At 47.3% G+C, this 26,596-nt stretch overlaps 2 protein-coding genes and 1 long non-coding RNA gene across 3 annotated transcripts in view; 1 reads left to right on the top strand and 2 right to left on the bottom strand.

Moving 5' to 3' along the window:
• Window positions 1-547: 547 nt before the first annotated feature.
• RPN1 (ribophorin I) lies at window positions 548-18,053 on the bottom strand. Its single transcript, XM_060023157.1, has 10 exons — window positions 17,723-18,053; window positions 14,807-14,871; window positions 13,019-13,325; window positions 9,381-9,590; window positions 8,162-8,354; window positions 6,965-7,064; window positions 6,038-6,176; window positions 5,678-5,797; window positions 2,226-2,471; window positions 548-1,114 (listed from the first exon to the last, which is right to left on the bottom strand). Exons 1-10 carry the CDS (start codon window positions 18,017-18,019, stop codon window positions 932-934), a joined length of 1,860 nt encoding a protein of 619 aa, XP_059879140.1. The 5' UTR covers window positions 18,020-18,053; the 3' UTR covers window positions 548-931.
• A 275-nt stretch (window positions 18,054-18,328) lies between these two features.
• Window positions 18,329-21,452, bottom strand: LOC132432565 (uncharacterized). The gene is made up of 3 exons (XR_009520939.1): window positions 21,220-21,452; window positions 21,032-21,121; window positions 18,329-19,393 (listed from the first exon to the last, which is right to left on the bottom strand). It is a non-coding gene; the product is annotated as an uncharacterized lncRNA (long non-coding RNA).
• Window positions 21,453-21,643: 191 nt separating this feature from the next.
• The window catches only part of RAB7A (RAB7A, member RAS oncogene family), a 94,467-nt gene continuing 89,514 nt past the window's right edge, over window positions 21,644-26,596 (top strand). The window contains exon 1 of the mRNA XM_060023161.1: window positions 21,644-21,763. The gene's annotated coding sequence lies outside the window, so the exon portion shown is untranslated. The remainder of the gene's footprint in view (window positions 21,764-26,596) is intronic.

The raw sequence follows: 26,596 nt of genomic DNA, 5'->3' as shown, positions 1-26,596 counted from the left end.
GCCAAAAGCCTGGGCCGACCTGTAAAGCCCTGTCTTGTCTGGGCTCTTCCAGCTCTGCAGCCCTGTGTCATACACTTTGTACCCCACTCTCTGGACTCCCTTCAGGTCCTCAAGCCCCAGGGCCTTGGCACATGCTATGCCACTTTCTCAGGGAAACTTTCCCCATCCAGTGCTCTTCTGTATTTACCATCAGAGGACCCTGTCCCTCTTCCTTACAGGGTTCTATCAGTTTGTGACTATGAGTCTGTGTTGATCACGTGACTGTTCTCCACAAGAGCCATCTCTGCCCTGCTCATTGTTTCCTTAGTGCCCAGAAGAGCCCATGACACAAGCACTGTGACACCCCACCACTCTGTTCTGGGACCTTACCTAGGCCACTTTACCTTTGTGGCGTCAGTGTTCTAACATGTAAAATGTAACCAGTACTTGCCATGCAGACTTGCTCTCAGGAGCGAATCCATTATTTAATGGATAAAAAGCACTTGATAAAAGTACTATCCCCAAAGTTAAGAAATAAGTTATGAGAGGCGTTCAACAGAACAGAACAGATGTTCACCGTTCCAGCTTTATTTTCATTTGGTCACACATGCTTTAAAAAACATACACACACGCCTGTAAAATACCCAAACATCAGGAATTAGAAGGGCATAAAACAAGGGGCTTACAGGTGGAAAGAATATCCTAGGCTTCAGAACAAACAAAACCAACTCAAAAATTTCTTTGTTCAAAACACAAAAATATTTTGTTTTTAAAAACATTTAAGTTTTTTTGTTTTTTTTTTAAAGGAACATTTTAGGGACAAAAACTTCTTGTATTGCCTGAGGCAGAGCCTGGCTTCTTTCTTCCTTGAAGGCCTTTTGCAAAATACAGAAGCCAGCATTTGCTGGCCTTGATGTTCACCACTCCCCCCCTGCCCTCTGGAAGTGCAGGGCTACAGGGCATCCAGGATGTGGTCGATCTTGGTGACCAGCTCCTGTCGCTTTCCCGAGATGAGCTTCTCGTTCTCGATGTACGTGTCTTTCTTGAGCTTGCCAGCCACCAGCCGCTCGGCCTCCACTGCCGACTTCAGTACCAGCTCCTTGACCTGCGCGTCCAGTTTCTGCATTTCGCTCACCTGGCCGAGGCAAGAGCAGGGCAGGGCTCGAGTGTCCTCCGCGGCCCCGCCCCACAGACACCCCCCCCCACCCCCGCCGCCCAGGGCAGAAGGGCTGCTGTGGAGGGAGAGGCCAGCTTCACCCCCTGTAAGGCCTGTTCCCACAAGCTCTGGCCCCTGTGAGCCAGTCCCTTCACCACCCCCGGCCCCAGATGCGGAGAGACTGTACGGACCAAGTGTGGAAACACCGACACCCCCCGGCACAGTGCTGGACACATGCAGGCACTCAGTGAACGTTCGTTCTCTTCCCTCCCACGGCCAAACTTGGCCAGGGATTTGGTCGGGCAGAGGGCCAACGGCCGCGGGCGGGCGACTCCTGTTATCACCAACTGGGTGTCAGGCTGAGGCCTTTTATAGCCACATTGATTCAACACTCAACAAACACTTGTGAGCCATGAAGCCAGGCACGACGCTACACTGGAAAACAGCAGTGACGACAGATGAGGCATCGCACCCTCAGGAGCTGACGCACGATAAATACTTAAGCACACGGATATGTGGTTTCACAGAGGGGTGCAGAGACGGAGCAGGAGTGGGTGGGGGCGTGTGGAGAGGGGCACCCCGGGGGCTTTCAGCCTCATTTACAGGCACCAAGAACTCATGCAGCACATCCTAGGCAGGGTTCCCAGCGCTTCACATGCACTAGCTCATTTCACATGACCGCTGTGAGCTCAGTAAGGATTAACAGCTCCCCCATTTTAGAGATGAGGAAACTGAGGCACACAAGTTAGGTAACCTGCTCAGGTTCAGAAAGTCTGAATCAGAGCCTGGAGTCAAACCCACAATTCTAAGTCTGGGTGCTTCTCCCTGCAGCCCGAGCAATCTGGAGCCTTGTCCAGTCTGGCCTCCAGGAGAGGAAGCAGCTGCTCTCAACACCAGTGCTGTGGAGGCCAGCAGCACTTCCTCCAAATCCAGCTCACAACCAAGAGCCCAAATCTCGTTCCACCCCAAGGGTCGGCACCACGCGACGCGGCCATAACTGGGCGCACCCACCCCACAGGCCAGCGGCGAGCAAGGCCACGCTGGGCGAGGCAGGAAGGAGCCGGGTGACACGGCGATGGCAGGCACTTACTCTGTCGCACAGGTCGGAGCCCTCCGTCTTCAGCCTGGACTGCAGCAGCGCCACCTCAGAGGCCAAGGCCTTGTGCTCCGTTTCCAGGCTCTTCTTGCCACTGTTGAGGGTGGACACGTCCCGGGACTGTTTGTACCTATTGACTGTCTCATCAAAGTGACGGTAGAGACCTAGTCTCTTGTTGACCAGGGTCAAGACCTGCTCTGTGATGCAGGCCACCTTCATCCTGGCTTCTGCAGCCGGATCCTGGGGGAGAGACACCGTGTGTGATGACATCCAGCCCTGAGCCCACTGCGACCTTCTCCTCCCAAGGAGCACCCACCACTAGCACACAAACGAGAAAAGCCACCATCTTGGAAAGTCAGAGAATCACACTCTTGCCGACACTGACCCTGGAACGGTTCAGCAATGGGCAGGACAGGGGACAGGAAGATGAAGCAGACGTTCACATCCAAGTCCAGCAGGACAGACACACTGGTATAAAAGGGATACGAATGCCAGGGTGCACCGTGAGAGGGGTATGAGGTGCTGAGGGAGGAGAAATTCCATCTCAGGCCGGGGAAGACTTCCAGGACGTGTTTCCAGGACCTAAAGGATGAAGCCCAAGCTCCTTAGCCAGCCAAGGCCCTTCAGACGCAGCCCCATGTACTCTCCAGAATCCCTAACCAGTGGGCTACTGCAGAAGCCCTAACCGGGCATGCTCAAAGGCTGACTCTGGCCTGCAGAAGGTCGATTTGGCCCACAATTAGTTTTTTTTTCCTCAGTAAATTATCAAAGCTTTAAAGTAGAGATGTATACACAGGAAATCAGTTGAATAAACTATGACTTATCCATGCAAGAGAGTCCTCTGCAGCTATAAAAAAATAACAAGGAAGAAAGCTCTCTATGAACTGATACGAGTGATTTTCAGGATACGTTAGTTAAGTGAAAAAAGCAGTGAAAAATAGATATGCTGTTGCTACCTTTTGTGTACAAAAGAAGAAAATAAGAATTAAATATCTGCCTATTTTTGCAAAATAAACAAATCAGAAAGGCTACCTAGGGGACTGATGAAATTGTTCCCTACAAGGCAGGGTGGGACAGGGTGGAGGAAACCACACCATTTTCAAGTTCTCAATTTAGAACTTTGTTAGTGTTTTACGGTATCACAACCAACATTAAATATTACCAATGATGGAGGAAGAAACCAGAATAAAATTCAAGCATCAATGAACCTAATACCTTTCAAATGAGTAACCAGGGAAAGAAGAACAGAGCAACTACCTTGGGATCACAGACTCTGACACTATGGTCTCAATCTAAAGACAAAAAGAGGGCTTCCCTAGTGGCACAGTGGTTGAGAATCCGCCTGCCAATGCAGGGGACATGGGTTCGATCCCCGATACCGGAAGATCCCGCATGCCACGGAGCAACTAAGCCCGTGCACCACAACTACTGAGCCCACACTCTAGAGCCTGCGAGCCACAACGACTGATCCCGTGTGCCACAACTACTGAAGCCCAGGAGCCTCGAGCCCGTGCTCCACAACAAGAGAAACCACCGCAACGAGAAGCCCACGCACCGCAACGAAGAGTAGCCCCCACTCGCCGCAACTAGAGAAAGCCTGGACGCAGCAACGAAGAACCAATGCAGCCAAAAATAAATAAATAAATAAATTTATTTTAAAAAATAAAGACAAAAAGAACTGCCAAGAAACCTGGCGCTCTACTGGCAGGTTTGGTGTTTGTAGTGGTATGAGTGCAGCAACTGTGGAACTGTTTTGTTTTGTTTATAGACTTCAGCAAATAAACAAACACACTGATGTTGGGATCCAGGCAAAGAACCCTGCGGGGTTAGACTGGAATAACTCATATTTCAAATACCACATGTATTTATCTCCCGGCTCTGTCTGCTGAAAGGGCTGAGGAGCAGAGATGCTCCAAGAGCAGTGATCACAACCAGCTCCCAGATCATGGTCTCCAGGTACCATTCTGCACTGAAAGGAACCGGAGCTCCTCGGAGAAAGTACAAGATATGCCGGAAACGTACTGCTGCACGCTACAATAAGGAAGTGCACAAAAATACGATGTAGACGGAAAGACAGTCAAACCTGGGACACTTGAGCATCAAAAGGAACGGCACAGTGGACAGTAATCCAGTAAAATAACACATGAATCCAAACGAATAATGAACCAACCAACCAACAAGAAAAGCTTTTCCTTATAGTAGAAAACCACCTAGTAAGGTAAAAGGCACCATAGTTTTTCAGCCACCACAACTATCAGATTCAGATAAGAATTAGTAATAAATACTGTAACTAATGGGTGAATATATATGATATTTATATAGCCCCAAACAGATTATGTATTAATTGCAAAGAAAAATAGTAACGTTACAGTGAATAAACCAAGAAAGGCACCAACTCAACCAAGGAGAGTCAGTATCACCAACCCCGGACCAAATGACATCAGGTACCTCCCGACGTGATGCACTGCAGACACAGCACCACTTCATAATGTTCTTGCCAAAAATGCATAATCTGCATTTTCAAGGAGAAACATAAGAAACCTAACGTACACACAAGGCCGAGGAATGTCCCAGATTAAAGCAGACTAAGGAAATATGACAACTAAATGCAATGCATCATCAACTGAATTCTGAAGTATGAAAAAGAATGGCTATAGAAGTTACCCTTGGGGCGATCAGCAAAATTTGAGCCTGGACTGGGTGCTGGTTGTTATTAGAGCAACGTCACATTCCGGACTTCGAGCATCGTGCTCTGGCTCTATGAAACGGGGCCCTTGGGGTCAGGCTGTGCACACGCCTAAGTATTCAAGGGAGGCGGGCAACTTAAACGGCTCAGGAAGAGTACATACGACAGGCCAAATGTTAACCACTCCGTCCAGGTGAAGAGTGCACAAGAGTTCGTTTTACTATTCTTGTAAAATGTCTAAATGCAGAAATATTTTAAAACTCGGGATTTTTAAAATTAATATAGCTTAGGAAATGGGGATATGTCACAGTAAAACCTAGACTCAGCCCTTCTGCGTGACAAGGTGAGCAGCTGCCCTGGTGGCACCCCTACCCCAGGGCAGCCTCGCTGGTCTACGGAACCAGCCAGACCAACGTCCTTGCTCATTCGTACCAACTGCCACCCACAGGCCCCAGCAAAAGCCTGCCATGCTGTCCCACAAGCTGCTCCCTGAGGCAAAGGCCCCGCCCCACCTCTTCTGCCAGTCACTTCCCCGCGAGCCTTTCTGGGCACACGCTCTGCCCACCGCCTCTCCCCACGGAACTGGCCGCCAGCAGCAACCTGTCTCCTTCAACAGTGCATGTCCGTGACCACAGCAACAAAAGGAGGGGTCTCTAGGGTAACAGTCAGCTGAGGCCACGAGCAGGCAGAGGTGTATGTCGCGCGGCCGGGCGCTGGGAAAGCGAGTCAAGCACGCACTGCAGGCGGCCGAGTTGGGTACCTTTGTGATGGAGAAGTCCAGCCTGACGTAGACGATGACGGTGAAGAACAGGACGTAGAAGGCAGCCACCACCAGCAGGGGCTCCTGCAGCATGAGCACCTTGTTGAAGGTGTAGTGCACCTGGGGGGAGCCAGGAACACACGCTGACACACGGGTCCACCCGGACTCGGAAACCTGGGGGCGAAGGGGCCTCGCCAGGCCTACAACTGTCCGGGCTGCCCCCGCCATGTGCCCCACCCCCGCCCCCAGAGGCGGCTGTGCCCAAACCACTCCGGGCAAGGAGGAGAGGATGGCAAGTCCCTGACCCTGCAGCCACTGTCCAGGGAGGAGGCCTGGGGGGCAGGGCTGTGGAGCGCATACCACCATGTCCTGAATGTGCTGCTCCACCAGGTTTTTCTTGTGGGCCACGATCACGGGGCGGCCAAACGTGTCCAGGTAGGTGTAGTGCAGCTCATCAGGGGCTCGGCTGATCTCATAGGGACTGTCCACTTGGATGTTTCTAGATGCCAATGGGAGGAAACTGAGCCTCACACAAACTGCACTGACCAACTAGGTTCACAGTGAGGATCCAAGGCCCAAGGGGTCTTCCAGGGTCACGAGTTCTACTCCACTCTCCTCCCCTCCCATCACAGGGAACACCCAACCCCCTGAGACCGCGGACCCACTGTCAGAAAGCCCTGAGCATGAGAATGTTTTGTCGCCCATGCCAAGGGCAGGGGGCCCTATGAGTGTCAGCTGGTTTCTGCCAAGTAGACCCTAGAGACGCTGTGGCTCTGTCCTTTCCCAAGCCTGGTTCTTCACCTTAGGCCAACATTTGATGAGATCCCTTACCCTTCCAGATTCCTTCCTTTCTGCTTAAACTGGCCAAAGACAGCTCCCTCTGTTTATAACCATGGAACCTGATATACCATCTGAGACCACCCTCCCCCCCACCTTCTGAACCTGGTGTGACACGCCCAGGACAAGACAAAGCCCTCTCCACTATCCCTCCCCTTCCTAGGAGCACAGCCCAAGGCCACCCAGCTGCCTCAACTTTGCAGTTCTTTCCTTTTGCCAGTCACCTCATCGGACTCAGGCCATCACTCTGGCCTGCTATGAATCCTGCCTCTGTCACAGAAAGGGCTGTGTTGGGATAGCTCATAAGTGCATCTTGTGCCCTCACTGAGTCAAATGTCTCAGTTTAAACTCCACCAGAAGCCCCTCCTCTGCGCCCTAGAACCCAACGTCCCACTGAGGTGCCAAGAGGGCACCACCAGGAAGGGAGACAGGAAGGGAGGTCAGACTCACTTGGCCCCTTCTGGCAGGATGATTTTCACAGTCAGAGAGTCTATCACTTGTTCATCAAACACGTGGTCCACAAGCCTCATCTTCAATGCATACTGGTCTCCTGGAGGGTCAAGCAGACATAGCTGTGACTGGTTTTGTGCGTGTCTTTCTCCTAAGTAAAGTACTAGAATCTAGGCCCTGAACGTCACAAAAGGAGACACCAGCCACCACCGACTGTGTGCCTTCAATGAAAGAACACATCAGCTGAGTCTTGCTGAAAGGATCGACCTGAGTCTGATCAGGCTCCAGAGACAGCTGTTAATGGGCTAGAAATACGGAAGACAGAGCAATGTGCTGCCCTGCACTCTGGCCCGCAATCAGCAAAATCCAGACCATGGGCTACACTACAAATAAGGTCAACTTCTTCAACAGCTAAACCATGAGGAAAACAGATGGAGGAGGAAACTGTGGATTACTAGAGGTTGACAAGACAAATCAACTTTTTTGAAAAACGCAGAACTGGAGTATCTAGAGACATACAAGTGGGTGATAGAACGATGAAGAAATTCAAGAGAGTGTCTCCCAAAAGCCAGGACGGTGATCGCTGTTGTGGGGAAAAGAGGAGGTACATGAGGGCCTTCTGAGTGGCTGGCCAATTTCACTTTCTTGACCTGAGTGATGGTTACAAGGTGCTCCTCTTATAATTTACTGAACTTTACATTTGTATGATTTACTAGATTTTATTTTGCATTAAAAAGGTTTTAAAAAGAAAGACTTGGAAATATGACAAAATGTTTATGATCAATAGTTCTGGGTGCTTGTGTAAAAATGTTTATTATTCTCTGAATTTTTTATTTTTTAAATATTTCAAATTTAAAGAATTTAAGCAGTTCCTTCTTATGCTAGAACTGGGGGTAAGAAGCAGCTTTTTACTGTCCTATGTGAATTGATTACCATACACAGGTATCACTTTTACAACAGTAATTTTTATTCACCCATGAAAAGTTGTTGCTGATATCCCAGCCTTCCTAAGAATGACAAGAGAATACCCTCTCCCCATCTAAAAGGACTGGCAATTATCACACACACACACACACACACACACACACACACACACACACACACACACACATATGACACAACACAAAACAAACCCACAGGAAATTAAAGAAAAAGACAGTCTTTCCCTTTTCAACTCCCCAACAATTGAAAACTGACCCAAATTATAGAGGTACTCATAGCTTGGGAGGTTGTAGCCGACGATGTAATGGGTCTTCCACCCGCCGAAAAGAGGAAAGCGAGGCCGGATTTCCATCTCTACGGAGTCATCCAAAATAAGAAGGTGGCTCGTGGAAACATTGCCAATCTCATCCCGATAATAAACATCCTGTGCAGCAGCAGGAAGGATGGTCTGCAAGAGAGTGAGCATGCCTTCTGAAGACTCCAGAAACCGACGCAGAGGAAGCGATCCTAAGTCCAGAAGAGACTTCCTGCACCAAGCTCTTCACCACATCACTGCTTAATAGTCTCCAAACTGTGAACAACCTGAGCAAAGTCTAACTTCCCCCCAAAGGCTCCAGAATATCTAGATACCTCATCTGCTTCTCAATCAACGTCAGTAAATAGCCAAACTCTTCTAAACAGTAAGTAACAGACTCATAAATACCTTTGCAGATGCTAAAGACTTAATACAAAGGTAAAAATAATCTAAGTTATTTTGCAGGCGAGCAAACTAAAGACGGAGGAAATCACATGAAATCGCTAGGTGGTTTATGGTTTACTTATGAAAGGGGTTTCTCCACCTAATATTTTTAACTAATTTTTTAAAATCTTTACTTATTTTTAATTATTTATTTCCAAATCTGTAAGCAAATTTTGATAATTGAGAGGAAAATGTAATGCCTCTGTTTGCACAGTGAGCGCTTCTGTAATACTTAAGTACGTGAAAATGCTTCTAGGATTTCATTTATAAGACAGAAAAAGATACAAAACTGTATATGCAAACAGTATATGCAATACGATCAAATGTTTTTTAAAAACAGCATTATAAAAGAAAAAGGAAATATATAAAAGTGTGTCAGAAAAACTAGTGCCTGGGTTTGTTTTTCCTTTTTCCATTATTCAAATTTTCTTTAAAAAACATGACCTACTTATATAAATGGGGGCTTTTTTTTTTGGCCTTGATGCTAGTTCCCCAACCAGGGATTGAACCTGGGCCACAGCAGTGAAAATGCCAAGTTCTAACCACTGGGCCGACAGGGAACTCCTGGAGGCAATTTTTTTTTTTAACATTCTGTTGGTTCTAACACCGTCACTCAACTACCTGAACACCAGTCAATCCCAACGACTGTCCATAATTAGCTACTTTCAAAAAGCAAAAGAAAGGACAGATGTGATAGTCATACTTTCCCCAATGTCCAAGTCCAACAGTCCATACCTTAAAAGAACGGATGGAGGAGACTCCACTATCTGGCTGTCTCTGGTAATCATAGCGCGAAAAAGGCCCCTTCAGCACAGCCCCTGTGTGCTTCAGGTCCACGTTTTCCTCCACAGCAATGTTACCCCAGTGGGAGACCTCGATGACTCGGGTCATGCTGGTGATGGTCAGGAAAGGGCTGTTGTTCTCAGAATGTACTTTAAAAGTGTCCTGGAGAGGAAGGAAACAAGCAGCTCAAAGTTTGGTGACAGAGGAATCAACACTAGCTTAAAGCAAATTGATTGGAAACAATCAGTACCAGGACGGTTAAACTGTGACACATCTAATGTATGCAACAGAATGGTTAAATTGTGCTGTCTCTAGCGTAATGACATGGAAATATTCACGATATATTATTAATTGGAAAGATAGAATACACAAAGCTGTTTTAGGTTCCAACATAAACATCATTTGTTTTACAAACAAAATTGTCTATACTTATTATTTTATAGCGACTATGTGAGAAAAAGAGAACAGAACCTGAACTGAGATACATGAGAATCTCAACACAGATAGGAAACAGAATTACAGATTATTTCTACTTTCTCCTTGTAGTTTTTATTTTCCAAATTTCTGCAAATGAGCTTTTTAAATTGATTTTTTAAAGCAATTTTTACAGTTTTAAAATAAAATAAAATCTTAAGCTGTAAATAAAGAAAAACTGTAACTAGGAAATAAATATAAGCTCTAACAGAGAAGACATAACCTCTCACCAGTGAGCTAACAAATAACTCATAACTGAGGGAGACACGTAGCATTACTGGATTGTTCTAACCTGAAGAAAAGTCATCTAGAAAAGTTCACAGAAGAGACTTTTTAAGATAACGTTTATGGAGTTGACATGTATGTATGTATCAGGCACTCTTTATGAGCTCTGAATAAGCACATAATTTCATTTAATCCTCAAAACATCACAACGAAGTAATTACTACTTATCCCCAATTTTACAAATAAAAAACCCAGAGGCCCAGCAGTTAGTATTAAGAAATCTTTCTGGTCACAGATACAGATTGGTGGTTGCCAGAGGCATGGGTGGGAGAAATGGGTGAACTGTTTTGTTTCTTTTTAATTTAAATAAACTGAATAACAAAATTTTTTAAAAGTAAAATTACAAAAAGACCAGAAAAACATCAAATTAAAAAGCTTTTGTACAGCTAAGGAAACTACCAACAAAACGAAAAGGTTGCCTACTGAATGGAAGAAGATATTTGCAAATGATACAGCCAATAGGGGATTAACATCCAAACTGTACAAAGAACTCCTACAACCTGACGTCAAAAAACAAAGGACCCAATTTACAAATGGGCAGAGGATCTGAACAGACATTTTTCCAAGGAAGATATTCAGAGAGCCAACAGACAAATGAGAAGATGCTCAACATCACGCATCATCAGGCAAAGGCAAATCAAAACCACAATGAGGTACTATCACTTCACGTCTGTCAGAACGGCTATCATCAAAAGATAATAAATAACAAGTGTTAGTGAGGATGTAGAGAAAAAGGAAACCTCATGCACTGTTGCTGGGAATGTAAACTGGGGCAGCCACAACAGAAAACAGTATGGAGATTCCTTAAAAAATTAAAAAAACAACTACCATATGACCCAGCAATTCTACTCCTGGGTATTTATCCAAACAAAATGAAAAACACTCATTAGAAAAGTTATATGCACCTCAAAGTTCATAGCAGCATCATTTACAACAGCCAAGATACAGAAGCAACCTAAGTGCCCATCAATAGATGAATGGATAAAGAAGATGTGAGATACACACACACACACACACACACACACACACACACACACACACACACACACACAGTGGAACACTACTCAGTCATAAAAAAGAATGGAATCTTGCCATTTGTGACAACATGGATGGATCTAGAGGGTACTATGCTAAATGAAGTAAATCAGAAAAAGACAAATACTGTATGATTTCACTTATATGTGGAATCTAGAAAACAAATGAACAAAATAGAAACAGAGTTATAGATATAGAGAACAAACAGGTGGTTGCCAGAGGGGAGAGGGGGGTCAGGGAGGGAGAGAAATAGGTGAGGCACATTAAGAGGTACAACCTTCCAGTTGCAAAATAAATGAGACAAGTATGAAATGTACAGTGTGGCGAAGTCAATAACTACGTAATATCTTTGTATGGTGACATATCCTAACTGCACTTATGGTGGCGATCGTTTTGAAATGTACAGAAATACTGAATCAATATATTGTATAACAGGAACTAACATAGTGTTGTAGGTCAATTACACTTCGAAAACCAAAAACCAAACAAACAAACTCATAGAGAAAGAGATCAGATTTGTGGCCCCGAGAGGCAGAGGCGGGACGGAGGGAGAATTGGAGGAAGGTGGTCAAAAGGTCCAAACTTCCAGCTGTAACATAAATAAGCACTAGGGAAGTGACATACAACGTGATAAATATAATTAGCACTGCTGTACATTCCATATGAAAGCTAAGAGAGTAAATCCTAAGAGTTCTTATCACAGGAAAAATTTTTTTTCTATTTCCTTAATTTTTTTTTATTTTAATTTCACGGCCCCTCGTTCCATATAATTTATATATGAAGCACCCAAAACTGGAGCCGAGGCCTGAACAGTGTCTATTTCTTTAATTTTGTATCTGTATGAGATGATGCACGTGCACTAGCTCCTGCGATCATCACTTCATGATATAAGTCAAATCACGACGCTGTACACCTTGAACTTACTCAGGGCTGTATGTCAATTTAATCTCCTTAAAAATGGAAGAAAAAGAAAAAGTTAAAGGCCAAAAGAACCAGAAAAACATCTTTCTTTCCCAAAAGTCCAAGAAGTAGACAAGATAAGGTTATTTTGTTTTGCTATTTTATTATAATTGTAGTTAACAGCATTTAATGCCAATACCGGCACGGCTATGGGGAAACTGGCAGTTCCATAGTGCTGGTGCCGTAATACACTGGCTAAATTTTCTGAAAAAGCATTTGGCAGTACAGCAAGAGATTTTTAAATGTTTATATGCTTTGATTTGAAAACTTGTACTTCAAAAACTCTATCCTGAGAGTACAGAGCAAAGAAAAGATAGAGAAAGGACGGCTGAAGCATTGTAGCAATAGCCTGACAACCACTGAATCTCAGCGACAGATGGCTGTCCGTTTACGATACTCCATACTTCCGTGTGTTTGAAACGTCCCATAATAACAACATCTTTTTTACGCCTTCATCACTCCCTCTGCCTTTAAGGCTCACGCCCTAGGCTCAGCAACACCACCAGCAGCTAACCCCAGCCACCAGGGCCAGCACAGCTCAGGTTTTCCCACCCCCGCGCCTTTGTCCCTCCATCGCCTCTGCCCAGAATGCCTGGTTTCCTGCTCCCCCAACTCCCACCTCCTTTAGAAAGCCCTCCTCAAGCCCCAGCCTCTATCTGAACTCCCAGAATGAGGACAGTGAGCCCCATGGAGTCACTTCTCGGCAGGTTAAAACTCTGGGGATGATCTGACATGGTGCTTTGGATTCCCACCCAAGCCCCTCAACACGTAGTCACCCCCGCAGGAGATATGTCCCTGAAGCAGACAGGGGTGGCCTGGACTCCACAAGGGCCCACCTGACTATAGGCAGGGACATCGCGGAAAGGTCCGTAATCCAGGAGGTCCTCGGAGCGCGTGGGGTTCCCCAACTTGGTGTAGCTCTCCACGTTTCGGGAGGCGAGTTTCACACGCATGGTTTGTGTCTTGGTCGGGTAGGGAGAGTAGAAATAATGGTTCCCCTCAAACACCACAAACTGTTTCTCCGACTGGGTGATCTGGGTTGGATATGGCTGAAGCACATGGGTATAAACGGCTTCCACAATGACTGAAACCTTGGCCCCGGGATCAAGAGCGACTGGGAGCTTGACGGTGAAGAATCTCCCGCTGCAGCAAGGATGAGGAGAAACAATTAAGAGAGACCAAGAAACTGAAAAGAGTACAGCAGCTTAAAATCACAGCAAAATTTTGTACCAAGATAAAAGCAGTTACTTCTAAGAGATCACCTTCAACCTATTAATTTAAGCCTTTTTAAAAATTTATTTATTTGGCGTTTATTTATTTATTTTATTTATTTTATGTTTGGCTGGGTTGGGTCTTTGTTGCTGCACGCGGGCTTTCTCTAGTTGCAGCGAGCGGGGGCTACTCTTCGTTGCGGTGTGCAGGCTTCTCATTGCAGTGGCTTCTCTTGTTGCGGAGCACGGGCTCTAGGCGCGCGGGCTTCAGTAGTTGTGGTGCACGGGCTCAGTAGTTGTGGCTTGCGGGCTCAGTAGTTGTGGCGCACGGGCTTAGTTGCTCCACAGCATGTGGTATCTTCCCGGACCAGGGCTTGAACCCTGGTGTCCCCTGCATTGGCAGGCGGATTCTTAACTGCTGCGCCACCAGGGAAGTCCCTTCCTGCTTTTTAACGTGTGTTTGAAAACTATCCTTAGTAAAGTGTTTTAAAATAAAAAACAAGTGCCAGGCCCCCTGCTAGGTACTGAGGTTAGAGCAGAGAAGGCGGCAAGTTCAAACCCAGGCTTCATGTTCAAAGAGCTCAGTCTACCTCCTGTGAAAAAGCATCACTGTTGGGTTTCCCTGGTGGCACAGTGGTTGAGAGTCCGCCTGCCAACACAAGAGACACGGGTTCGAGCCCTGGTCCGGGAAGATCCCACATGCCGCGGAGTAACTAAGCCTGTGTGCCACAACTACTCAGCCTGCGCTCTAGAGCCCGCGTGCCACAACTACTGAAGCCCGTGCACCCTAGAGCCTGCGCTCCGCAACAAGGGAAGCCACCGCAATGAGAAGCCCGCGCACCACAACGAAGAGCAGCTCCCGCTTACCGCAACTAGAGAAAGCCCGCGCAGCAACAAAGACCCAACGCAGCCAAAATTTTTTAAAAATAAAAAAATAATAATAAAATAAAATAAAAGGCATCACTTTCAGCGCCGTGAAGGCTGGCGAGGAGGTGTGGTAAGGCTGTCTACCCCTTGGAAACAGGACGGTAGCCAAGCAGCGATGGGAAGGTGTCTGCTGAGGCAAACAGCCCGCAGGTCCCACCCACCGGTTTCCCATCTGTTGGCTGGGGATCCCTACCCCCATAGATTAGAGACCTGATGTGGCATGGAAGTAACTACTTTCCTGTTGTGAAACACACTGCCACTCTCAGGGGAGTCCAGTTTCAGCACGAGGAGTCAGAAAAGACATCATAAACGGGTCCAGAATGCAGGGAGCCTGTCGCCTGCTACCACCCACTCTACTAACTGAGACAGCCTCTAACATGCTGGGCCCATTCTAAGCGACTCTCCTAGTTATGATTCCAGCCCTGATGTGATAACCTACAACCAGACAAGGCAAGACAGACACAGATATGCTGACCGTTACCTTACCTTTTACCCTTAATTTTGGTTTCTCGTACTTCCAGATTGTTCTCTTCCTCATCCTCTCCCTTCACCTGTAAAAGGACAAAGGAAGTTATTCTTTTTTGTCTTTTAGTCTCTGAATTTTGAGTCAACAATTAACTAACTGCCGCAGAAGTCCACATTAAAACATTCAAACCACCAGAACTTTGCTGGTTTCAGTAACAATTTTTCAAGTGAAATACAAGAACACTGTCAAAAGACCTACTTTTGCACTGAATAAGCTGTATGATATGCTCTAGAAAATCATATTTTCCTGAATGATCAAATACACACATACAAATTAAAATTACGCTTCCAAACACAGTTTACACTTCCAAATAGAAAGGCCAGAAAGGTTTCTTTCTGGACGTTTTCTTCTTCATTTACATTCCAATATGGCTATGCATAGAAAAAGTCCCAGTATTGTTTATTACTTTTATTTTTTCATTTTTTATTTTGGCTGCGTTGGCTCTTCATTGCTGCGCAAGGGCTTTCTCTAGTTGTGGCGAGCAGGGGCTACTCTTCGTTGCAGCGTGCGGGCTTCTCATTGCAGTGGCTTCTCTTGCTGCGGCACACAGGCCCCAGAGTGTGCGGTGCGGGCTTCAGTAGTTGCGGTGCATGGGCTCAGTAGTTGTGGCTCAAGGACTGTAGAGCGCAGGCTCAGTAGTTGTGGCACACGAGCTTAGTTGCTCTGCAACATGTGGGATATTCCTGGACCAGGGCTTGAACCCGTGTCCCCTGCACTGGCAGGTGGATTCTTAACCACTGCACTACCAGGGAAGTCCCTATTTACTGTTGTAGAAGAAAAGTCTCATGCATAACCAAAACTGATTTTAGTTGCGCAAAAGAAGTTAACAGCGGCAAAAGCAATGGCTACTGTGTGGCACACTCTTTTATTCTTATCCTTCATTGCAACCAGCTGTGCAACCAGGAAAAGGATGCCAACTCCGGCAGGCTGCAGGGTCTTTCTGAGAAAGAGCAGGCATCTTGAATGAGACTGTGGAACAGATTCTAAGGGAAAAACTTACACACACAGCACTGATCTCTTTGCCAACCCAACCTCCACCAAAAGAAAAAAAATTTAAGACCACCTTTTAAGACTGGACCAGTGATTCCCAATCGGGTATACAAAGCTATAATGAGAAAGCTATTTGTCATATTTCAAAAAGCCTAAAAGTTATCATACAATCATCCTCAACAAAGGTGTACAGCCTAATAAAAACAACAAATTTCACTACTTTTACTAGAATCCTATCACAGTGGGAACATTCTAGTATACTTGTGCTTATCAGGAACTCTCATTGTTCAGTTATATGTTGATTTGTCTTAAGAAATATTTATTATCACTTCTAAATATTTACTAGATTCAATGTGTAATCTAATAAAAGGTTAGAGAAACAAAATATTTCAAATATAGGATCCAAATGAAAGCAAAAATAGTAAGATAAGTCTTTGGTAGTAAAAAGACAAGGAACCACTGGCTCCTAGTCGATAATCATCCCCGCCTCCTCTACCAGTTCCTAAACTTCTACATGTAGCGTTGAAGATAATTCACTGAAACAGTTTCTAGCAACCTCACCAAAGCCTCCCAGTCAGTTGTTGGAAAATACACATCTCTTGGTTAAGTTTATCATCCAGTTACGTTTCCCATTGGGATAGGGGTACAAGGGAGCACATACACCCGTTTTGACTCATCTCGCTCTTGGACCACAAATCAAAAAATGGTTCTGAATAAACCTGGTGATGGGACTACAGGTTTTATACCCCAACAGAACCCTACCTCACACCATCTAGGCCACAAGAGGCAATGTCGTACACTGAAGAACACACACACACACACACAAAGCGTGAAAGAAACTAACCTGACTCTTTATTCTAAGACATCATGTAGGTTAAACAACTTAACCTCCCAGACTGCAGTCCTCACCAGCAGTAACAGTACACCTTGAAGGGCTCTTATGAGAGTTAAATGAGAATGTACTTAAAATACCTACCACAATACCCGACACAAGGTAAATTCTCAGTTAGGACACCAGTTAAGCGCTCTCCGGCATGATGGCCAGATAGCTTCTGCTGTCGTCTTGTTATACTGTGGCAACCTCACTAAATGACAACTTGCTTTTATAAGAGAATGGGATTTAACATTCAGAACATTCAAATGAAGTTTTAATCCATCCTTCCACAAACCTTTAAGTAAAACTGCGTGTTTCATCATGGACAAAGCATGATAAGGGAACAGGAGTCATTTCGGAAGCATGATCTCCATAAAGGTAACTTTATAGCTCCAAATTCAGCAGTCAGGTACGCTAAGAAGAAATACGACACTTGAATGACTATTCTCCAAACCAATAACTGGGTAATCACTTAATGGATGCTGTTTAAGGAAAACAGTAATAGAAGGCAAACCTCTGTATACGTATATTCCCTCTATTCCCAAAGCCAACACTGCTTCCTTGAGAGGCATAAAAATGACCACTGAAATGCATGGAAGAACAGAAGCAAAGTTGGGAGGCATTTACTGCGTTACTGTAAGAATGAGAACCGGTCGGGGCGAGGGAGAGAACTGGACTTTCCCTTTCTGTACTGTATTACTTGCACGAGTTTTTAAACTAACTTTAAGGAAAAGGAAATTTTTTGAAGCCGCCGTTCGCAACCGTAAGAAGTGCGTTATATTAACAACGGTTTCAAACGATTCCAAACTTGGAAGCAGGGGAGCTGCTCCATTTGCGATCGCACTGGACGGAGCCCAGCTCCCTGGCGAATCCGCGCTCCGGCCGCACCACCGCGCGGCGCCCCCGCAGGCCACGGGCCCAGCCGCCTGCGCCGCCGGCCGGGGCTGACGTGTCCGGGGCGGGGACGGGCGCCGGTCCTCCCGGCCGGCCCGTGTCCCCGGGCCCAGCTCACCTGCACGCCGAGGTACGCCAGCCGCGCCTCCAGCTCGGGCTCCAGAGCCAGTAGGAAGGAGGCGACGCGGGGCGAGGAGCTACCGCCCGCGTGCGCCAGGACCACCTCGGCCGTCACCTTGGCCAAGTGGCTGCTCAGGTCCACAGTGCGCTTCACGTCCTCGTTGATCAGCGGCGGCGCCTCCGTGGAGGCGCGGCCCGGCGCCGGAGCCCAGGCCCAGATCAGCAGCAGCAGCGGCAGCAGGCGAGCTGCGGGCGCCTCCATGGCCGTGACTGAGCTAGGCCGCGGGTGGCCCATCCGCGCGCGTACCCCGTGTCCGCCACGGCGCAGCCGCCCATTGGGCCCGCTGGCGCCCCAAGATGGCGGCGCCCAGGGGCGAGGACCCCGTCTCCATGGTAACGGGCGGCCCGCCGGGCGCCTGCTTGCGTGCACTGGCCGGTCTCAGGTCCCTGGAAGGCGCCCTGGTCTCCCCACCGCTCTCCCACAGAGGTAACACTGACAAAGATAAAGGAGGAGCACAGACTGCGTCTGTCCACAAGAAGTGCTGATGATGAGTAAACGGTATGTTACTTTTTAGCTTAAAAAGTACTGCCCCCAAATTCTCCGTTAAACATGAAGCCATTTTCATTCTCTTTATTAATTCATCCTTTCACTCCCTCAAGAAACATTTATTGAGCTTTAAGTTGCATACCCATCCGAAAGAGAGGCAGTAAGACATCCTTTTAACAGGGAACATACTTTTGATGTGGAAGAATGAGAGGGAAGATGTCTTGTAGACGGTGAGCAGTCTGGGCCACAGAACTCCACAATCCTTTTGAGGAACTTGCATTAGTTCCGTCTGGGGGAACGAGACCCAATCTAGGCCAGACTACTCGCTCTCCCAGAAGCTGGAATCTGAAGGCAGCAACTACACCTGAAAACTGCAGAACTGATTCATGTGCGCTGGGCGGTCTGCAGAGCTGGCCAGGGTCCCGCTCTGATCCCCAGCTTCTCCGTGTCTGCTTCTTCAACGCCTCCCACTCTGGAAGCACAGGCTCTTCTCAAAAATAGAGGAGGGGGCTTCCCTGGTGGCGCAGTGGTTGAGAGTCCGCCTGCCGATGCAGGGGACACGGGTTCGTGCCCCGGTCCGGGAAGATCCCACATACCGCGGAGCGGCTTGTGCCGTGAGCCATGGCCGCTGAGCCTGTGTGTCTGGAGCCTGTGCTCCGCAGCGGGAGAGGCCACAACAGTGAGAGGCCTGCGTACCGCAAAAAAAAAAAAAAAAGGAGGAAGGAACTCATTCCACGAGGCCATCATTACCCTGATTTCAAAACCAAAGACATCACCAGTGAAAATAAACTACAGACCAATGTGGGTTTTTTTGTTTTTTTCGATAAATTGATTTTATTTATTTTTGGCTGCGTTGGGTCTTCGTTGCTGCACGCGGGCTTTCTCTAGTTGCGGCTAGCGGGGGCTACTGTTTGTTGTGGTGCGCGGGCTTCTCATTGCGGTGGCTTCTCTTGTTGCTGAGCATGGGCTGTAGGCACACGGGCTTCAGTAGTTGTGGCACGCGGGCTCAGTAGTTGTGGCTCACGGGCTCTAGAGCGCAGGCTCTGTAGTTCTGGCACACGGGCTTAGTTGCTTTGCGGCATGCAGGGATCTTCCCCAGACCAGGGCTCGAACCCGTGTCCCCTGCATTGGTAGGCGGATTCTTAACCACTGTGCCACCAGGGAAGCCCCCAGACCAATGTCTTTTACGAATATATGTGCAAATATTCTCAACAACATATTAGCAAACCAAATCCAGCAACATATAAAAAGAATTATATACCATGATCAAGTGGGCTTTCCCAAGAATAGGAGCTTGGTGTAACATCCAAAAGTCAATTAAAGTAATACACTATAATAATAAAATAAAAATGAAAGAGAAATGAAGATTCCCAGATAAACAAAAATTGAGAGAATTTGTTGCTAGCAGACCTGCATTCCAAGAAATAATAAAGGGAATCTTTCAGGCTAAAATGAAATGACACTAGACAGTAACTCAATTCCAAACGGCGGGGGTGGGGGGGGGGGAGAGTACCAATCAAGGTAACTACGTCGGTAAATATAAAAGACAATATAAAGTACTTTTTGTTTGTAGGCTTTTTTTTCTTTCTTTCTTTCTTTCTTTTAAATTCTGATTTAAAAGACAACTGCATAGGGAATTCCCTGGCGGTCCAGTGGTTAGGACTCAGTGCTTTCACTGCGGGGCCCAGGTTTGATCCCTGGTTAGGAAACTAGGATCCCACAAGCTGAGGGGCACAGCCAAAAAAAAAAAAAAAAAAAGACTACATAAATCATTAATTATACACATTATGTAGATACAAGTGCAAAGGCCTGATGTTCCTGTTCGCTTTGGTTTGTGTTGTCCAGCATGAATTTCACTCATTAAGGACGATATTTGACAATTTCAGTGTTCAACAGAAAAATACGATGCGGTTTCCTTCCTTCATTTCTTCCACGACAAGGCAATAATACCTGTGCATTTGCGCACCTGGCTTCACAAATCTTGTCTATTTCCCAAGGACAGAAACGGCATCTTCCCTGGGTCCTGGGCTCTCGCCCAGGAGTGTGATGACGATCAGGATGAAAACTCTCAGACTTGCCCTTAACTACACGTGCTGCCATTAAGGTGCTAACTCATCACCTATGTGGGAACTGATACCAGATACAAAGGTTATTTTTGCACTTTAAAGAGAGGTCTCCTGAAGCTCTGGAATGCATCCAAACAGGAAGCTACCCTGATGGAATGGGAGGTGGTCTGATTGGTGGATTGAAGCAGGTAGAGCAGGTAGTTATCTAAAAAGTCCTCAAATCACTGTATTTGCACTTATGACATAGAATATAAGTGCTACGCATCTTGGAAGTGTGAATCCCAAAGACGTCTATGAAGGAGGACAAGCAGGAGCCCTACAAGGGAGGCCAGGCTGCCAGGACAGAGCCAGGGCTGCCTCCGGGGCACTGCCCAACCAGTCAGGTCCCTGAGGGCTGAGAGAGCTGATAGCCAGGTCTACCAGAACACCAGCCCGTGGGGACCCATCACCAGCCACAGATAAGGGACAACTTCTGGGTGGGCCTGGGGATGGTGCTTCCCTGGGCCGTCTCCATAACCACTGCCGTCTGCTTCACGGACCCCCTGGACACACTCTAACGTGTCGCTGGCCTCGTTCAAATAAGCAGGTATGTTCATGCCTCGTCTGCTCCGCGGGAGGCCCTCTGCAGAAGCTTCCTCAGCTCCCGTCATTAATGTCCCCACCCCATGCACCACGCTGCCCCACTGTCCTTTACCACTTCAACGCTCCCTGCCCAGGAGGATCCTCCAGGAGACCTGTGCAGACCCAGGGCAGCCCAGGGGCCATCCGCACGGGGTTGTTATCACTACGACCGATGGAGAAGAAACGGACGTTAAGAACCAGGTACTGTCATCCGAAAACTCAATCCTCGCAATAACCCCCCGATTAAGTAATGTTACCCACTTTACAAAAATAAAGGGGGGACGGATCTCCAGGTCATCTTCACCGGGGTTTAGCAGAGTGGGCAAGGAGGGCGCGTGTTCTCACCCGTACATGGTAATAACAGCACGGGCCTCCCAGGAGGGGGCGAGGTAACAGACCACGCAGACCCTCAACCCACGCGATCCCAGCCCGCAGCCCCGCGCCATCGCCGTTGCGCACGCTCGGGTGCCACCCCACCCGCGACCCAGCTCTGAGCTCACGTCAATGCCCCACCCCCAGGAGACCCGGAAGCAGAATTCCCCGCAGGTCAAAGCTGGCGGCGCTACTCCGGCGCCGCCGCCAGAGGGCGCTCACGCCACCTTTGTTGGCTCGCGCCTCACGGGTCAAGTCAGCGGCCGGTCCCGGAAATGGAGGGCTTTGCCGTACAAGATGTACAACATGGCGGCTTCCTGTGTGGCGGTACGGCACGCTGAGAGGCTGGCCTGTTTCTGGGACACGCGGGGATTGTAGCAGGCTCCTCGCGAAAGACGGCTCCCGCGGAGTTTCCCGATGTCTTTGTCGTCGGGTAGGTGGCCGAAAGTGAGAGATGGCGGCCCCCACTCTGCGTGGCCGGAAGTGGAGGCGAGTGTGCGGCGTGGCCCGTGGTCCGGCCGCTGGCGCAGGACGCTCGTGCTCTGCCGCGGTGGGGCGGCCTTTGGGGCTCCTGGCCCTTCCCGGGCTCGGCTTTGGGCCGTCAGTGCCCCGCGGCCACGTTAGGGGTTCCCTCTCGGCCGTTTAGGGAGGGGCGCCGGTGCCCTCAGCTGCCTCGCGTGGACACGAAGGCTGACCTTCATGTCTTGACCACGAAACCAGGATTAACCAGGTGACATGAGTTAGTCTGTCCTCTCAGAGGAGTGACCTGCTGTCGCTAGAAACCACAAGACGGTTCCTACAGTAATGTGGACCCAACCCCAGCAAACACTAAGTGAAAAAAGCAAAGCGCGGAAAAACGTGTGAGGATGTGCATTGTTGGCGGGTTTTGGGTGTTTTTTAAAAAGATCCACGAGGATAGAGATGCCCACGAGCTCGCACAGGCAGAGTCCCAGCCGAAGGGCCGAAACGGGCGGTGAGGAAGGCAGCAGAGATGGGAGGACGGGGACAGGGGCGGGGGAAATAAGTTTGGGGATATTTGAGTGTGTGATCTAAATACACCAGGTCTTTTTATGAGGTTATCACATCATAAAGCGAGAAGGCAACGTTTAAAAAAAGTAGGTTTTTTCAGCTGGAGCCACGGTGGTTAATAGATTCATGAGATTGAATTTGTGAGGATAAAATTTTAGAGGTCAGTACTGTAGTATCAATACTTGCTGCAAAGGTTTCGAACCGATGAGACGACCTGAGTCTTGAAAGCGAGATTTTTTTCTTTTTGCTTTTGTTTTTGCGGGGGGGGAGGAGGAGCCGGGCAAACAGAAGGCGCTCAAGACCGGTTTGTTGAATGAATGAATGAATAAATGCCTTTTTGCTACAAGCACTCATATTTTCAGTAGGTTCAGTTGCTGGTATATCTTCTGTGTTTTTAGGGTTAGTACCATGGAACACAATGGCAGCATTGACTTAGGAACTGAAGCAATTTCTGCCTTAAAATCATCCTGAAATGTCTTCTTAATGTTTAAAAAATAAAGTAGTAGCAATTTCAGAAGTGGTATTGGTTTTGGGAATCACATATTTGAACATGAGAGCAACGTCCTCCTTCCTGAAGCAACTGACCACAAGTGGACACCCTTGCACGTACCACTCGGGCCTGTGGTATACACATAATGCCGTAGCTCTGGTGATGGAACTAGATAGAGTTAGTCAAGTTCCTAAGCTGTGCTAAGTGCTCAGGAAAGAGCATTTACTATTTGGGGGCAACCCTGAGTTGCTTGATACATTTTTGCCTCTGGGACCTTATAGGGGCTTCAAAAATATGCTAGTTGCCCTATGGATCTTACTTTTATTTTTATCATCTTAGAGGCCATATAATGCAAAGAATTTAGCTCCTTATTGTGTATCGTTGAGTAAGTTACCTAACCTTCGCAGACTTCAATCTTCTCATGAGTAAGACGAGAATCACAAAACCTCTTTCATAGGGTCGCCGTGGAAATGATTAGAGACAATGTATGTAAAGCACCTTGTGCAGGGCACACAGCAGGCGTTCAGTAGTGGTCTCTAGTTCTGCAGTATTTCAACCTCAGGGTTAAGGAACTAATACCGCACTCAGAGGCAGAATTTCTCCGGAGGGTAAGGAGCAGGTGGCCACAGGGTGACAGTTAACACAGGAAGCCTGCAAGGAGAAGTGGGGGCCAGCAGGTCTGCCGGCTTCAGGGCCCCCGGCTTCCCGTCTCCAGTGGGAGAATGCGGATATGGTCTGCAGGCCGTTTGCGGAGATGCCTCCTTGCTCACAGCCACCTGCACTGTTCAGCTCACAGGCACCTCTTCGGAGCGTCTTCCAGGGCCTTTCAGAGGCATCAGCCTCCCTTTCTGCGGCTCATTGCTCATATTTCATTGCTCATTTAATATGAAACACGTACCACGTATGTGTAAAATTTTTCTTTTAGTTTAATAATGGTAATGTAGAACTCAGCATCTTAATATTTTTAAGTGGCGTTAATATTTCAGTGGCGTTAAGTACGTTCACACTGTTGTGTAAGCAATCTCCGGAAGTCTTCATTTTACAAAAAGATGGAACTCTGTACCCATTAAACAATACCTCTCCATTTTCCCCTCCCCTGGGTCCCTGGCAGCCACCATTCTACTTTCTGTCTCTGTGAAGTTGACTGCTCCAGGGACCTCATATAAGAGGAGTCATAGAGTATATTTTGTGAGTGGCTTATTTCACTGAGCATAATGTCCTCAAGGTTCACCCACTGTAGCGTGTGTCAGGATTTCCTTCCCTTTAAAGGCAGATTAATATTCTCTTGTGTGTGTATAGCACTGAAGGGGAGCAGAATATGCCACCCCAAATGTGTCACCTTGTTCATGTGAATTATTTTGAGCTAAAGGCTGTCAAGACCCAGCAGTTTCAGGAAAAATTTTTACCTCTTCTTTATCAGCCTAAAAGAATTGCAATAGGGGGCCAGCCCCTAAAGAAAGCAATTAGCAGAGATGACTTATTTATGTTAAAGACTTAACCTGCATGGCAGGGCAGGCGTCCGCTCTTCTCAGCTGCTGTGAATGGCCCTCCTCCCCTCTGCAGCCCCAGCTTCTATCCCTTTCCTAGTTCAGGGATGCAGGTAAGTCTCAATTGCCTGACTGCCTTTGGGTCTCATTTTTATGGGACTCCCATACATATGAAATTAGATCTGTTTTTCTCCTGTTAATCTGTCTGATGTCAGCTTAACCATTAGACCAGCCAAAGAACCTAGAAGGGTGGAAAGAAAATTTTTCCACCCTGACACCACATTTTGTTTCTTCATCTGTCAGTGGACACCTGGGTTGTGTCCACCTTTTGGCTGTCGTGAATAATGCTGCTATGAACACGGGTGCGTACGTATTTTAACATGAAGTAATATCTAATAGGATTATAGAGAGTAGAGTGTGTTTTATATAGTTGCACTTGACGAAGTAATTCTGAATCATAAAAAATGCACTATTAAGCTGTTTACAAGGTCATTAGAAGATTAAAAGATGTAGTTAGTCACTGTGCATCATGGGCCATGACGTGGCCTGGTGATGGGACACAGGTGTAAGGTACTGTGATGATCGTGGATTCCCTTCTGCCCTGCCAGTGGGTTTGGGGGATTTTGTGGATAATCTTATTTAGAGATGGCCTCGAAACCCTAAGGAATAGGTGCACAAAGATAGGAATCAAAGACCTTTAAGGATTGTGAAGTGAAATATCCGAAGCCCCTGACTAAGGCCTAATGTATTCATGTGTGAGGTGTGGATAAGTATTCATCTCAGGGGATGTTTTGGGGACAGTAGAGTCACGTGGATGAAGGGCTCACCTGGCCATTAAAAGGAAGCAGTATATCTGGGTGAAGGGTACACAGGGATTCACAGGGGTTCTTTTTACTATCCTTGCAACTTTTTTGTAAGTTTATATCAAAATAAGTTGAAAAAAACGAAGGCATCGCAATAGCATGTAAAGTAAAACACAACTTTGAGGGAAACTTTATGTGCGCAAAAAAGACATGACATTTTTATGTTAAAATTTTTAATCGTGGTTATCTCTGGGTGGTAGAATTACATATTTCCCCCTCCCTTGGTGTTTTCTTGAATTTACAAGGTTTTTTTGTTGTTGTCACTGTTACTGTTGTTTTGTGCGTGTATCAGTTTAATAACTATGGAGAAAAAACCATTAGTACGTAGTTAAATAAAACTCTGGGGTCTAGTAGTTATCTAATACTTGTCAGTAGAAACGTCTGAGACCTTGCATGCAATTGAGTGCCATGCAGCTGGCCCCTGGCTTCTGTGAAAGACCATAGCATCAGGGCAAGGATGGGGGCCCTGCGACCTCTGGTCTCACTGTTGGGTGGGTCCTTTTTCCAAGGTTGATAACACCACACTTCAGGACCCAATGCTTAGAATGTCAGCTTGGAATGTCAGCAGCTCAAGGCCTGAAAGATCCTTAACAGTCATGGACTCCACTTCCCGCTGCTCTGGACCTCTCTCCCTCTTCTCCAGCACCCAGTCTCTGCTTGCACTGCTCAAGGAGCAGAGTGCTCCCTGACTAGGGGGCCTGTTCCTTTCTTGGACAGCTCTGACTGTGACAGTCTTCCTTATTTGTAGTCCAAATCTGACCCCTGCTCTGTTCCTCAGACATGGTCAGGATGTGTTTGTGCCCCACCCAAGACCAGCAGTGAGGGACTCTGAAGTGTCCACCCTGAAGTCTTATGACCTGTCTTTTCTTTTTTCTTTAAAGTTTATTTATCATTTATTTATTTACTTTTGGCTGTGTTGGGTCTTCGTTGCTGTGCTTGGGCTTTCTCTAGTTGTGGCGAGCAGGGGCTACTCTTCGTGGAGGTGTGCAGGCTTCTCATTGCGGTGGCTTCTCCTGTTGTGGAGCACAGGCTCTAGAGTGCGGGCTCAGTAGTTGTGATGCACGGACTTAGTTGCTCTGCGGCATGTGGGATCTTCCCAAGCCAGGGCTCGAACCTGTGTCGCCTGCATTGACAGGCGGATTCTCAACCACTGCGCCACCAGGGAAGTCCCTGACCTGTCCTTTTCTAACCCAGCTCTTTTCCCCAAGCTCCAGACCCACACCTCCTGCTCTCTCCTGGTTCTCTGTGTTTGTCTATCCCACCGGCACCTCATACTCAACATCTCCAAAGCGTGACTATTCTCTCCTTTCTCACCCAGGACGCAAGAGTAATGCATGTTACTTGTCTCTGCTACAAGTGATGAACAAATTAGGGCTTCATTTTTCTCTTTTGTAAAA

The sequence above is a fragment of the Delphinus delphis genome, chromosome 10, assembly GCF_949987515.2.
Source record: "Delphinus delphis chromosome 10, mDelDel1.2, whole genome shotgun sequence".
In the NCBI taxonomy this organism is placed as follows: Eukaryota; Metazoa; Chordata; class Mammalia; order Artiodactyla; family Delphinidae; genus Delphinus; species Delphinus delphis.
The sequence above is the reverse complement of the archived record's forward strand: the minus strand, read 5'-3'. Positions and strand labels throughout refer to the sequence as shown.